This window comes from Triturus cristatus, chromosome 5_2 (assembly GCF_964204655.1).
Source record: "Triturus cristatus chromosome 5_2, aTriCri1.1, whole genome shotgun sequence".
NCBI lineage: Eukaryota > Metazoa > Chordata > Amphibia > Caudata > Salamandridae > Triturus > Triturus cristatus.
This window is the reverse complement of record NC_140588.1, coordinates 53734765-53748287: the sequence shown is the minus strand read 5'-3', so window position 1 is coordinate 53748287 and position 13523 is coordinate 53734765. Positions and strand designations below refer to the sequence as shown.

General features: G+C 42.2%; 1 protein-coding gene across 1 annotated transcript in view; it reads right to left on the bottom strand.

Annotated features, from left to right (window-relative positions):
- EPB41L4B (erythrocyte membrane protein band 4.1 like 4B) overlaps nucleotides 1-13523 on the bottom strand; it is a 729970-nt gene that overhangs the window by 420401 nt on the left and 296046 nt on the right. The window contains exon 3 of the mRNA XM_085606843.1: nucleotides 5336-5378. Within this exon, the coding sequence (XP_085462969.1) occupies nucleotides 5336-5378 (43 nt within the window). The remainder of the gene's footprint in view (nucleotides 1-5335; nucleotides 5379-13523) is intronic.

Below are 13523 nucleotides of genomic sequence, written 5' to 3'. Positions count from 1 at the left end.
TAATACATGGCACATTAGATGGAACAGAGGTTTGCCTAGTTAATACATACTCCCAGATGATGGAGATTACTTCCTACAACTTGAAAAACTGCTCATTACGTATGCTGGAGTTCCCCTTATATGGGCAGGTGACTAATTGTGTACTAGACGGCAGCCTTGACAGACCACCCCCAAAACTACACACCAAGCCCAATATGACCTCATCCCTACAAGAAGTGATGCGCCGTTTGTTATGTGTAGCTATCTGGTGAGAAACCCACCCGTACTTGCAAGGATACACTTGCTACACACCAGATAGGGAAGTATCCAGTAGATTAGACAGAATCCTTCTTTCAGGTGAGGCCATTACGGCTGCTATACAGACCCGCATTCTCACACGATTTCTATCAGACCATGCCCCGGTCCTACTTGAGTGGGGTTCGGCTTGCACCAGAACGAAGAAACCCACTTGCTCTGACACTGTTTGAGACATTGTGTTCCGCACAGAATTTAAGAAACAATCACAGGCTTCGGTAACTCAAATTGGTCAACAGCCACCTCCAGAGGAATAGAATGGGACACACTTAAGGTGGTGATCCAAGGTGAGTGCCTGCCCAAGGTGGGGGGATGAGATGCAGTTTGGAATACGAACTGATGGAAGCAGAAGACAAACTCTCCAGACTGCAGCATGAACCGCAACCACCAACACCATACAATGATTCCCTACTGCAAGCCCATCACCAGGTGAGTGGGATGTGGGACACTTGATTGTCTCACCAGACGGGAATATCACCTACACCTACATAAAGAAGGTGACAAATCGGGAGGGCTCCTGGCATGGTTACTAAAAAGGGAACACCCACCCCCACTAATTCTAACACTAACACACCCAGACGGGACCATGGTAAACACTAAGGCAGGAATCAGTAAGTGCTTGCATGACCACCTAGCCACAATATACCTCGATCCCTCAGAGATCGTACAGCCCTCTAACACCAATTTCCTACAGGATTTACCAGTTCCCCACATCACAGTGGAACAGGCGCAGCCTCCAAGTGCTGAAATTCAGCTTGATGAATTACGCGAGGCTGTGCAGAGCATGGCCAGATGCAGAACCCCCTGGCCCAGATGGCCTACTAGTAGAATTTTATCAAACATACAGTGACCTATTACTCCCTAGACTGCCAGAGATCCTACGTGAGGCTAAGGAAATGGGTATACTCCTGCAATCTATGATGGAGGTTCGAATAGTCATGCTTCCAAGCCAGGCTGTGATGAGCTGGATCATACAGGCTTTTGTCAATGCTCGGAGTCGACGCAAAGATACTTTCCAAGATCCTCACGTCTCGTCTCGGAGTGGTAACCCAGCTGGTCCACAATTATCAGTGTGGGTTTATACCGGGAAGTGTAACGGACATGAATATTCACAGCCTCTCATATGCGCTACACTCAATGACTTCCAACATCGATAGGGCGGCAGTAGTCGCCCTAGACATCGAAAAAGCATTTGACACCGTGAGGTGGGGATACATCTGGGAGGTTCTCAGAAAAATGGGACTTGGGTGTGATTTTATCACCTGGGTCCAGCTGCTCTACTGGAGTCTGAGTGCACACGTGCGTACAGACGACCAGGTATCGGAGAGCATGACTATCAAAAGAGGTACGTGGCAGGGGTGCCCTCTCTCTCCATCGTTATTCGCTCTGGCAATGGAGCCTCTGGCTATTCGACTAAGATGAGACATGAACAGATGGGGAATTACCATCAACGGTCGCACACACATGGTGTCCCTATATGCGGATGATTCACTTCTGTACATCCATCAACCGGAAGAGGCGATGCAGGCCTTACTAGAAGTATTGCACTCTTTCGAGGGAACATTTGGTCTTCGCATCAGCCATCGAAAGTCTGTCATTTTCCCTCTGGCCGCCTTGGAACAGGTGGAGTTTAGCGGGGAAACCGACCATTTCTGATATCTTGGCATGCAAGTGACGCACCGACCTTGGGACCAATTTGCACTAAACATAGGAGCAGTCATTGCAAACCTGAAAGAATCCATTTGTTTCTGGAGTGAACTCCCCCCTTTCCATTATGGGATGCTTTGCACTAGAGAGAATGGTTATGCTACCTCTGTGCCTTTAAGCACTACAAAACACATTCTGCCACATCCCGAACTCCACGTTCGCTGCACCAAACAAATTATTGGTATCGCTAGTATGGGCCAACGACCGGAGCAGGGTGAAATTAGATCTACTTAAATTGGACACGGATTCAGGAGGACTGGGACTGCCTGACTTTAGGCTTTATTATTTTGATGGATTATTGCAGTACGCTGCACAATGATGCATGGAGGGACATAATATAGAAAAAGCACTGCTGGCAGACAGGCACAGAGGCTCAAACCTCACTAGATACCTAGTGATGGGCACACAGATCCCCAAGTAAATGCCCATTTATTATTCAAGAGGTGGCGGCAGTCTGGGAGTAAGCGGTCTCTCGGGATATTCGCAGAGCACCATACACAAACTCACTCCCTCTGCATTGGCTGCCGGGGTTCCATCAAATCCAGTCAGTTATGGATATATCCAAATGGTATGAAGGGGATGTACGACGTCCGGGACTTATATGCGAATGGGACACTTCTGACATATGACGAAGCGAGGGAATGGTATCAAATTCCTGTAGGTGATTTTCCTCAATATACCAAAATACCACACACAGTTCGCGGAATATGGCGCTCTTTTCTGGATGAGGCAACAGAATTATACACACACTGACATTGCTACTTAGCCCTGGGCCCACTAGAGGTCTAATTTCCCACTTTTAGAAGGCCCTCAAAAATGACTGCACAATTGATAAGTCTCTGATAAAAGACTGATGGTCTGAGGACCTACCGGTTCCCCTCACAGGAGGGGAATGAGGAAAATGTTTTCGCACAGGTGCGGGCGGTGGCTATCAAAGCCAGATTTAAACTTATTCAATTCCACTACATACACCGTACCTACCATGACACCTCCAAGGATTGCCTGTTTTGGTCCAGAACGCCCCTCACACTGCCCCAGATGTGGTGCAGATCTTGCAGCCATATTACACATGACATTGTCTTGTATCGGATTACAGCAATACTGGAGTCAGGTAATACAGAAGATACATACGGTTACAGCCGTAAAAATAGAAGCGACCATTAAGCACGGTCTGCTAGGTGTACTTCAGACCCCAAAAAAGGGAGCACGTACACGCTATAAATTTGAGCTTCTAGGCCTAGTTTTAGCAAACAGTACGCACAGACGAGAACGCAGAACGGGACCTCAAAGACTGGGGACATATGCTGGAAGCACTGCAAAGACCCAATACCCCCAGGAACAAATTCAGACGAAACACTGATAACGCAACATAATTCCCACCCACCACACACGGAGAGTATGAACAGCCAGGGATCCCACACATATGAAAGACAACTATTACTAAATGCTGAGGATCCCCTCCCCCCACCGACCATTTGACTTTGAATGGTGGTCCGACACCCAGCTCTGACAATGCACTAAATGTAAGGTAATGATGTTCCTGGAGAAATACCGTCACTAGTTGCTGCTGCAAGTTGTTGTTGGGTTGTTCCTTGTTGATCTAGTTCTTCTTGCTGCAATTTCTGCATCCTGATTGCAATGAATGCTAATGCACACCTATAGGGCCTTGGTGAATAAACCAAGATACCTCATGCATACCGAAACGTAACCTTGCTAGAGGCCCGATAGGTAGATTACATGAATTGTAAAATGTGCAAATTAATGTAATAAATAATGCAGTACTATAATAAAAATACGTTTTAAAAATATCAATGCATGCAAAACAAAACTCCTGCAGGTATGCAAACAGATTTTTTATCCATAAATGGCTATAACTTAAAATGTGCACTTTGGTGGTGTTGCAAGAGTTGTGGCATGTACAGAGCTTGCTGTGCCACATAACTCACAAAGCGATGCAGGGACATTCATCCACAATGCAGCATGTTCCCCTGCTTACAACTTGCTTGAAGAAGGCAGAATGCCCAATACAGACAGGAGAGAGAAATGCCATGTGTCCGCCCTGCAAACTGCTGTACTACACAGCCTAACACATACATGAGCAGGGGAGTAAGTACTGTATTACAGTTGTACATGTGAATGCCACTCTAGTGGGCGAAGTGGGCTCATGGGTGGGGAGCCTGCTGATCACCAGCAGTGGTTCCTGTCATCCCTACGTGTGTCCTCGGAACCAAAAGGATGAAAGACGCGCGAGTGCATGCGTGCTTCATAATATGCTCTGATGGGTGGAATGAATCTCTGATAATAGCCTCAGTGCTTAGTCGTCAACTGTGATGAGGGATTTGGGGGCAGACTACCAGAGGGAGGTCTGCCCCCGAGTATTTTGGAGAAGTGGAGCAGTCAGGCGACTGCCAGGTGGTTGGGCTTTATTTGGGCTACTTTTGTAGTCCAAGGTTATAAAACTGGGCATTTTGCATGCCAGTCACCATTTTGTTAGGTGACATTGTGGCCGGCAAGGTAGTTTTTTCCCCCCACCTGCCCATCCCTTTTTGCTGGGTTTTTTGCCTTGGCGTAAAAGTTCCCCCTTTTCATTTTCGGGCAACTTCCATTGCTACAGTTGTGCTGTTTAGAAAGGTTGTCACTTGAGCCAGGTGCTCTGGTGGTAGGTTGAGAAGTTGCCATGGTTTACCGAAGTTTATTGTTGTCAGCAGCAGTTCAGGCCAGAAGGTGATCAGGTAGGCAAGTTTGCACCTAGTCGAGACAGGAAGTTTAAGATTAGATAAGAAATGTAGGAGGCTAACCGGTGAATAGATGTAAGAAAGCACGAAGTTACAATCGAACAGCCAGATTAGTCGGATACAATGTTGATGTATTAAGTTGTTATGAAGGCGGAGGGATACCTTAGGAGTGCAGTGTAGAGTAAAATAGGTTGCCATCTTTGTATAGTGAGGTTGTAGTTTTGTATGGCGAAGATCTAGGTTGTGATGTGCGCCTGTTTCAATAAAGCGGCCTTTTTCAAACAAACCTGGTGCCAGGGGTCTGCGCTGTTCCCCTCTGCCCCAATGGAGACTTACTGGCTCAGAAATGTTTGCTGCACATTTGCGAAGGACCATTCGCCCCTCTCAAACTTACACCAGTATTTTTATGCAATTGGCACTGTGCAGTTAATTTCCTTTCAGCAATGTCTTTAGTGCTTTATTTAGTAAGGTGAACAACACATCAACACAGTTTAACTCCCAAAATGATTGCTGGAAATAAAGCCAAACCAAACATTGAACCATAAAATTAAATAACATGCCTAAACCACCAAAACAAAACTCAGGTTGATCATACTTACTTTTTATTTGCTTTTTAATGGGCTTTGCAAAATCCAGCCAATGCTAAAAAAGGGGAAAAAAACAATGATGTTAGTGTGTTGGAAAATCTGTTCAAGGTTAAGATATTCTGCGAGCTACTTATCATTTTTGTACAGGCAATACATTATTATATCTCACCAGAACATAAACTCTGTGGTTCGTACTTGGGAGTAAAGAAAGGTTATTTCCCCCTTTCGGAGATTGAAATCTGCCAGCACTGAGACTACAGACATTGAAGGCGCGTGATTTATAGACGGATGAGCTGGCAGCACATGGAGGATTTTAATGTGACCGCTTGCAATCTCATAAGAACAGCGCTTTTTCAGCCAGCCCATGCACTTTTATAAAACACATAACAGCCCGGCTACACATTACAACAAAATGGATTCCAATAAACCGAAGTGAACTTATTAAAAGGCAGCCATTATGATGCTCCATTTTGTTCCTTATAATTTCCGACAGTCGACGTGTTGTATTATTTTGATCTACTGGATTGTATGTCACCTGCCACTCTGTATCTCACAATGTTTCTATTCACCTTGTAATTTAACAGGAAAAGATACAGTGTCTCTCAGTTCCTGATGAGGACCATCTACAGTGCAGAAATGGAAAAAAAATGCCTTTGAAATGACCAAGCGTCCAAACTACACTGTGATTGGGGAAGAGACACTTCACAGGAGAATAAAACCTGTTTCCGATCACTAAAATAACCTGTGGTCTCATTTAAGAAAAAAAAATCTACAGACGGACAGCAGCACAGCAGGGGGTGCCATTGACCAAACACAAGCAAAGAAAGTAGGGCCCACCCCTTGGTTTCATAGAAGAAAAAACAGACATTAATTTGAGTACAGTGGAATCCTGAAATTAGAATGCAGTTCACCCCTCAAAGCCACTGCGCCTGATGCACTATTGATAGCTGCACCCTAACAGTCTGGTAAACAAAAACCTTCTCAATATTGCTTTCTACAATTAGATTTTCATGAGCACTCACTATGGCTAAACTGCTAATAATGTCACAATCACAACAAATTGTGGGATATCCTTGTGACATTTCGCTGTTGTCTTTCATGGCTAGTAAACAAACTTTACTGTAAAGGTTGTTTGGTAGTAATTTTTGACGCTAAGAAGTCAGCTCTGGCGGTTGTCTGAAGCGTAAATTGATGCAACATAACTGTTCAAAACCACACGATCGTACAAAACCAATTGCATTAGAGAATGTCTGCATCACCCATGCTCAGATATTATGCTTGCGGTTTTTAAACTGTTAAATGCAGTTCTCTGTCAGAAACGACCTTGGTGGGTCCTCACCAATAACACCATGTGGCGAGAAATACTCAGTAGTCGGGAGTGGTATATACAAGATAATTACTCTGCAAAACCTGGAAGCAGCACAAACTTTCCAAACCGTACTTCAGTCAATAGAACTATGTATAACACAAGCATGGAGAGCAAACTAAGGTATCATACTGCCACAAGACCTAATGCACTCTGAAGGACACAAGAGCATCCTTGCCCTGAACAGAAAGAGGCAACAGACCTAATTGAAAGGCCTTTGACAGACCTCACATTGAGACTTAACTTGTATGTGGATACCTTTATGTTTATGCAACGCCCCCCACCTCCCACCTCTAACCAGTGGGATAAATCGGGTCCTAGTGGCCCTCATGGCAGCAAGCAAACAGCCCCCATTCACTGCTTAGATACTACAAAACCGCCATCACTGTGGTGTGGAGGGTTCCTCCTACCCTAAGCCTCGATGCCACTGCACCCGCTGCACAGTTCTTTGCTATACCTCTGCCTCCCACTGCCCTGGAGTTATAGGATCCACCAATGTATGTACCCCCCCCCCCCATTTTTCTAATTCATGGAGAGCTTTTCTATTCAGGCGATTTCCGTTACCAATGCTACACATTCGAAATTATCAAATGTATTAATACATGAAACTATCCCAGAGGGGAAGTAGCACTTGTGTTTCGAAGCTGAAAATCTTGACCACTAGCAACACAAAATAGACTTGTCAATAACAGCTCAATCTCAATGTAAAAATAAAAAGTGTAAACTTTGGGATCAGAGCAAAGTTCAAAATCCAAATGGTCGTAGGAGCCCTATGATTGAATCGAGAGTACTAATTTTACATTAAAATATCAATCTGATAATGTTTTTATATATTTGCTTGAGGAAACTTCAATAATGAATATCCTATATCTTTTGGTCTTTCGCAAAAAATACCAACAATCTGGCATTTTAAAAGTGTAAGGGAGACGGTGATGAAGAGGAACAACCATACAGCTTAAAGGAGGAGAAAGATCTTCAGCCCAGAGGTCGTTGAGCCTACGGAGGTTCCTTGATTATTAATAAATAAAATAAAAAAATCACCCTTTATATCCACTACATATTTGACTCTGGAGGTCCTCGCCGAGTAGAAACGGGGTTGCGGTACCAGCCAGGAGCTGGCTCGCCCTGCCTCTATCCCCCGACTCCATCGGTCCCCTACCTTTCTATGCGAGCCAGCCTTATGTCCCTATGCAACTCTTCCCTCCTCTAAAACGTTTCGTGAATTTGAGCACAACAGAATATTCTTACCCATGGAATTTGATGGAACTTGTGCTTTATACGGATCCTGTCTATTGTAATATTTTATCTGCTGTTTATGTATTCCAGTCCTTCTAACTTTATAAAGCCCTATGATGTTCTCGGGCTTTATGCGCTTTATACAAAATTCGAATATTAACAATAATAATAATAAGGGGATGCTTTCTAAGCTGTGCAGGTGGATGATATTGACATTTAGAGTGAGCAGCGAGGTTTAGTCACATTGTAAGCACAAAGGACAGAAGAGGCCACTTTAATTCCCGCGTATGATCATCTAGGATAGAAACAATCAAACCAAATAAGCACTGTTAAACCAGATGGATTTGATCTTGACAAGCCTGTGTGCTATATTTATTTACGTATGGCATACATTTGCAATACTCATTCAAATTATTAAAACCATAATCAAACAGTAAAATACCACCCTATCAACAAGTTGTGCAGGAGTGAAATCGAGTACAAAAGTAAATTTAAAAAAACAAACTGAAAGCAGAGATTGACATGGTATTGAAGTAGCAAACTTTAGGTGCTAGTGTGCCTGTGTACAAATAAAATGACCTTGTTGACAGTTAAGAGAGTCAATAAATGAAGTCAGGTGACTCACTGTCCCATTTTGTATGCTGTGGTGGGAAGCAGCAAAATGTTAATGACACTTGACTTGACAATATCAATGGATGAAGAGGATTCAACGAAATCCTCCATGTGTGTATATGGATATGCATTTTACTGTGTTTTTTTTTATATGAGACTGGATAAACCCCTAAACCTTCTCTTCGCTATACCTAAAAATTAAACCAGTTTTTCACCATATCAAACAGAGCAAGCGCTTGTATTTTTGGCACTGTAGGAAGACTATCAACTTACTGCTTTTTCCCAGTTACAGCCATAGTGCATGCTTCCAGTGTCAATCTGGTACATAATAAATGCTAGCCTCCCCCCCCCCCTACCCCAGGTGTCTGCCTAGATTTTTCTTTGGTGTAACCAAACACATGGGTTTGCCATTTATCACAGAAACCATCTCGGGAAGCTGTGTGTGTAAAACAAGTACAATTGTTATCTCAACACACTATAACGTTGATATTTGATTTGGAGCAGGGCTGGCTCAATTGTGTCTCTTATTCGTGTATGTCAAGGCATACAATACCTAACAACAGACAAGGCAATCAAGTACAGTATGAAACTCATAACAAGCTAATGTGCAGGCAGACTGGATGCATGTGTCCTATCTCTCTAATAAAAATCTTGCTTACAGATAGAAGTTTTCTGTAGGTTTACATTGTACTAAACGGCACAACACTCAAAAAAGTGCTTTTGTAAGTACTAATAAATAACAATACAAAAGCTCGGAGGCAAGTATATACAACTGGCAATGGGGGTAATATACACAAGAGCACCAAAAACAGTGTTTTGTTTCGCAGACAAAAAGTCACCAAAGAGGTCTCTCAATATTTGTGCTCGTGTCAGTCAGTGTTTCAGCCATGGCAAACTACTCCACTGGTCATCATCAGGACTGTGGATTATACAATATGATTTATATTATGAGAAAGCATGAAAAGTCAACATTTCAGGAAAGACATCTAAAATGGGCAGGTGCAGGTAATCAATACAGTATGTGAAACGTGGTGTACATGAGAACTTGCAAATGAGGAGAAACGTATGTGCTGCTCTATAATCTGAAGTACTGGGTTGCCAGATTCTACCCTCTGTCTTCCTTCCTTTGGTTGATCTCAAATTCTATATTCACCTCCTCCCTTTAAACACTGATGAGAAATCCTGAGCATTATCTGAACTCTTTCCAAACCTATATTGTTCCCCTATTCCTCCACTTTGAGGTCTGTTTGGAGTATGTTCCTTTTTCTGCACTGTGAACAATCCACTTTAGAACGTGGATCAGTGCAGAGAGCTCCAATAGCCATGCTGAAAGCACAACACATGCTCCCACAAGGACCAATATCTCTTTGTAGATAACCAACATCCACCCTCCTAGCATGGCCATGGGAAAGGCTTGAGAGGGCAAGCACAGCATCATCATGGACCACCAGGACTATGCAAGAGGATGCAATTTATTTGAAACGCAAGTTTACATCCCTCATCAATATTCATGCCCTCCTGCATCCTTGAGTGAATTTCCTCGTTCTACCTTAATCAATCTAACCTAAGTTTACCTGCATTCTCGTAAACATATACATTTAATTAATGACCTAGTCCGGATAGAGAATCTTCCTTAGTATACACTGATGTATGTAACCAACATTGAAGTTCACAATTCCTTGCCAGCGAAGACTCTGTGCCTACAAGTCTCACCCTCCTTTCTCATGCTGTCCAAGTAACTTTTTCCACGCAACTTCTTCGGACGTGCTAATACAGAGTTGCTCAATACCGTTCTGCCCACTACAGATGTACCCTCTTGTTCCCCTCTCCATTTCCTGTAATTCACAACTACTGTTCTACCTTGAAGTCACTCATTTTTTCCTATTCTTGTTCATCTGTATCGACGCAGATTCCATCCATGTCCATGAACATCATCGACAGACTTGCAAACTACTCCATGTACACCTACTGAGGTCAGGTCACCATCTGCCATCCTAGAGAAGATGGGAACCGAAGCCCTGCCATGCCTTTCTTCTATTAACCTACCTATTAGATTTTGCAATCAGCACCAACCACCCTTTTAGGGGATGGCTCTCATACAGACTCTTCTGTATCCATTCTCAACCAGTGCTGTTCACTATCTCATTCAATTCAATTTAAAAAATGCCAAATTCGTTAGCAAATAAATACTACTTCTATTCCCCTCTTAAAATGTTCCTCCATGATTGGTAGGCCTGCATTCAATTTTAAGAACCAAGAGTAAACATGCCAAGTCTAACACATGTTGTGCAGATCCATCCGATGGGAACCTTAAAAAGGTTTCAACCCACTCTTTAACACTTCCCTCCACCTCTTTAGGATCTGCACAAAACTGAGATACCTGCACTGGGTGTAAATTGCTAACTGCCTGCCACATTTGATACAGACAAATAGTGCTAAGGTTATATTGAAAACTGTGTTGCCTACTGGCTCCTTGATGAATTGGCTCAAAACGTGACATACCAATCAAAAATCAAGCCTTCCAAGCATCTGCCACATTTTGTGCAGATTCTTTACACAGTGCCAATGCTCTGACCAAAAGAACACTTTTTGTGCCCTCTTTTTTTGTAACTCGGCACTCCCCTTGGTGGATCTGCACAAACGTACCCATACTTAAATAATGTTAAATGTGTTATGTCCCGCGAGATTTCATGCAGATTGATCAAATGGTGCAAAGTTATGAATATACCAAAAATATTTTTACACCCTCCTTTAAATTTTCACCTCTTGCATTGAATCTTCCTATAACCTAATATATCTGCACTGGGTATCGCCTGCTAACTATTTGCTACACTTGACACAGATTGATCAAATAACATCAAAGGTATGAGCAAATAACAATTCTATTGACCCTGCTCTTTAACTATATCCCACCTTTATGGACTAATGAACAAGGAAGCAGGGTAACCAATAACCTCTTGTGAACAGTGAACAAGAAAGTAAATGGCCTACAAGGGGAACATTTACAAAGAGAAGTACAATAAAGTAAGAAGTATTTATTCATATAAGTGACGTTTGACACGCTAAACTAAGCAGAATCATGCAATAAAAAAAAGAAAAAACAATAAATGAAGTAATAGGCATAGCAAAAATGATATTACAAACAATTGGTATGTATTGAAACATCAGCTACACAGTACAGAAGTAAGTTTCAAGGAGCTCTTAAAACAACAAAAACATATTTCCATCCATTATGTTTTGTTTTTTTTGTTTTGCATTTTGAGTCTACAATGATTACAGAAACATTCACATAATATAACAAAAAATGTTTTTATACTAAGTGTATCATTTTCCTTAACAACCCAGTACAATTCAGCAAGTAACAACTAACACAATAATGCAAAGAGAAAAAAAGAATAGTAATCTGAATAAGAACAGAGTAAGATTTGAGATCTATTCCCAATTTATACCGGCCCAAATTCTTTACCCAGATTTTGTAGTTTGAGAGGCTCTAGCCTTAGCAACCGCAAGTTCACATTGATATATTTGATGAAAGATCACCCACCCTTCAGTCAACTTCAGGGGTAGAGGAGATATCCATTACCTGGCTATACAAAGACAAGCAGATACAAACATTATGGATAATAATTATATAGTACTGAAATCATAGCCCGGCTTATACCCCAGCGTAACTTCTTTAATAAACAACTGGAAATGAAACCCAAGGCAAGATGTTATCAGAAGGCCATATCAGCCCAGTCATTCTGAAGTGCCGGACATCTGACTAACATGTGCACTATACCAGCCGCATAGCAATGACATTTCGAACAGTAAGCCTTATCAGAGTCCCAAGCTGAGATCCACTTAGAAATCCGGTTACGTGTGTAATAAAGCATAAAAATGGTGCTAAATTGTTGCAATTTTAAACTCACTAAGAGAGTGGACAGATCTAAGACCTCAAGAGTTGCCTTAATCTCTACTGCTGAGATCTCAGACCCTGCTCCATTTGGAAGCTAGCAGTGAGCTGTCATCTGTACTTTGCATTGAGAACCTCTACTCTAGTAAACTTATGGAAACTTTACCAGGTGCCTTATAGAAATAAAATAAGATATCAGATGTTTTGAGGTTTATTAGTTACTTGCATGAAGTAATCCTGCACCTGCAAATACTTAAAAAAGATCCATTGAGGGAGTTCATATGCTGTTTGTAACTAGGTGAATGCCTGAATGCCATCAAGATCATACTGTTGTCCTAAAGTGGTCACCCCTAATCTTTCCCATGCCTTTCCCATCAAATCATGAAATATTTCAGGGAAGATCAGATTGCCCCAAAGTGGTGTATATGTATGCAGTGTAGCTAAAAAACACCTGGAGGAAATTTCCTGTCAAATGCGAACCATATCCCTAATGATTTTAAATCAAACCCTCTTGTAGTAGTTAGGGTCTGTCAACTTATGTATGGAAAACCTAACTTCCGGCCCTAAAGCAAGTTGGTATCCCAAGACAGATGTATACGGTTCCTGCCCAGTCAACAGATTACGAATACAACTAGCAAAAGCTGACCAAAAATACAACTTGAATTCGGGAAGATTAAATCCCCCCTTGTTTATATGAAAGTTTATAAGTTGAGTAGTCCCCCCTAGCTCTTCTATAGCCCCAAATAAAGCTGCTAATTACACCTTCTAGGCGCCTGAAGAAAGAGTTGAGGGAAATATAGTGGAAAAGCTCAAAATAAGTACAAGAATTTTGGCACAGTATTCATTTTAATGATGTTACACCAGTCCCTAATGCTGATGGGGAGCTGATGCCATAGCAGCAGCTTAGAAGATACCAACTGCAATAGAGGCTTGTAATGGAGCATGCATACACATTTAATTACTCAACTGCTCAGTTTTATTGCTAAATATGTAGCCTTAGCTCTAACTCCAGGAGCAGGGACATCCAATTCATAGTTGCACATTATGTGTTTTTTTTTTTTTAGATGTTTAGCTCGTATCCAGAAAAAGCT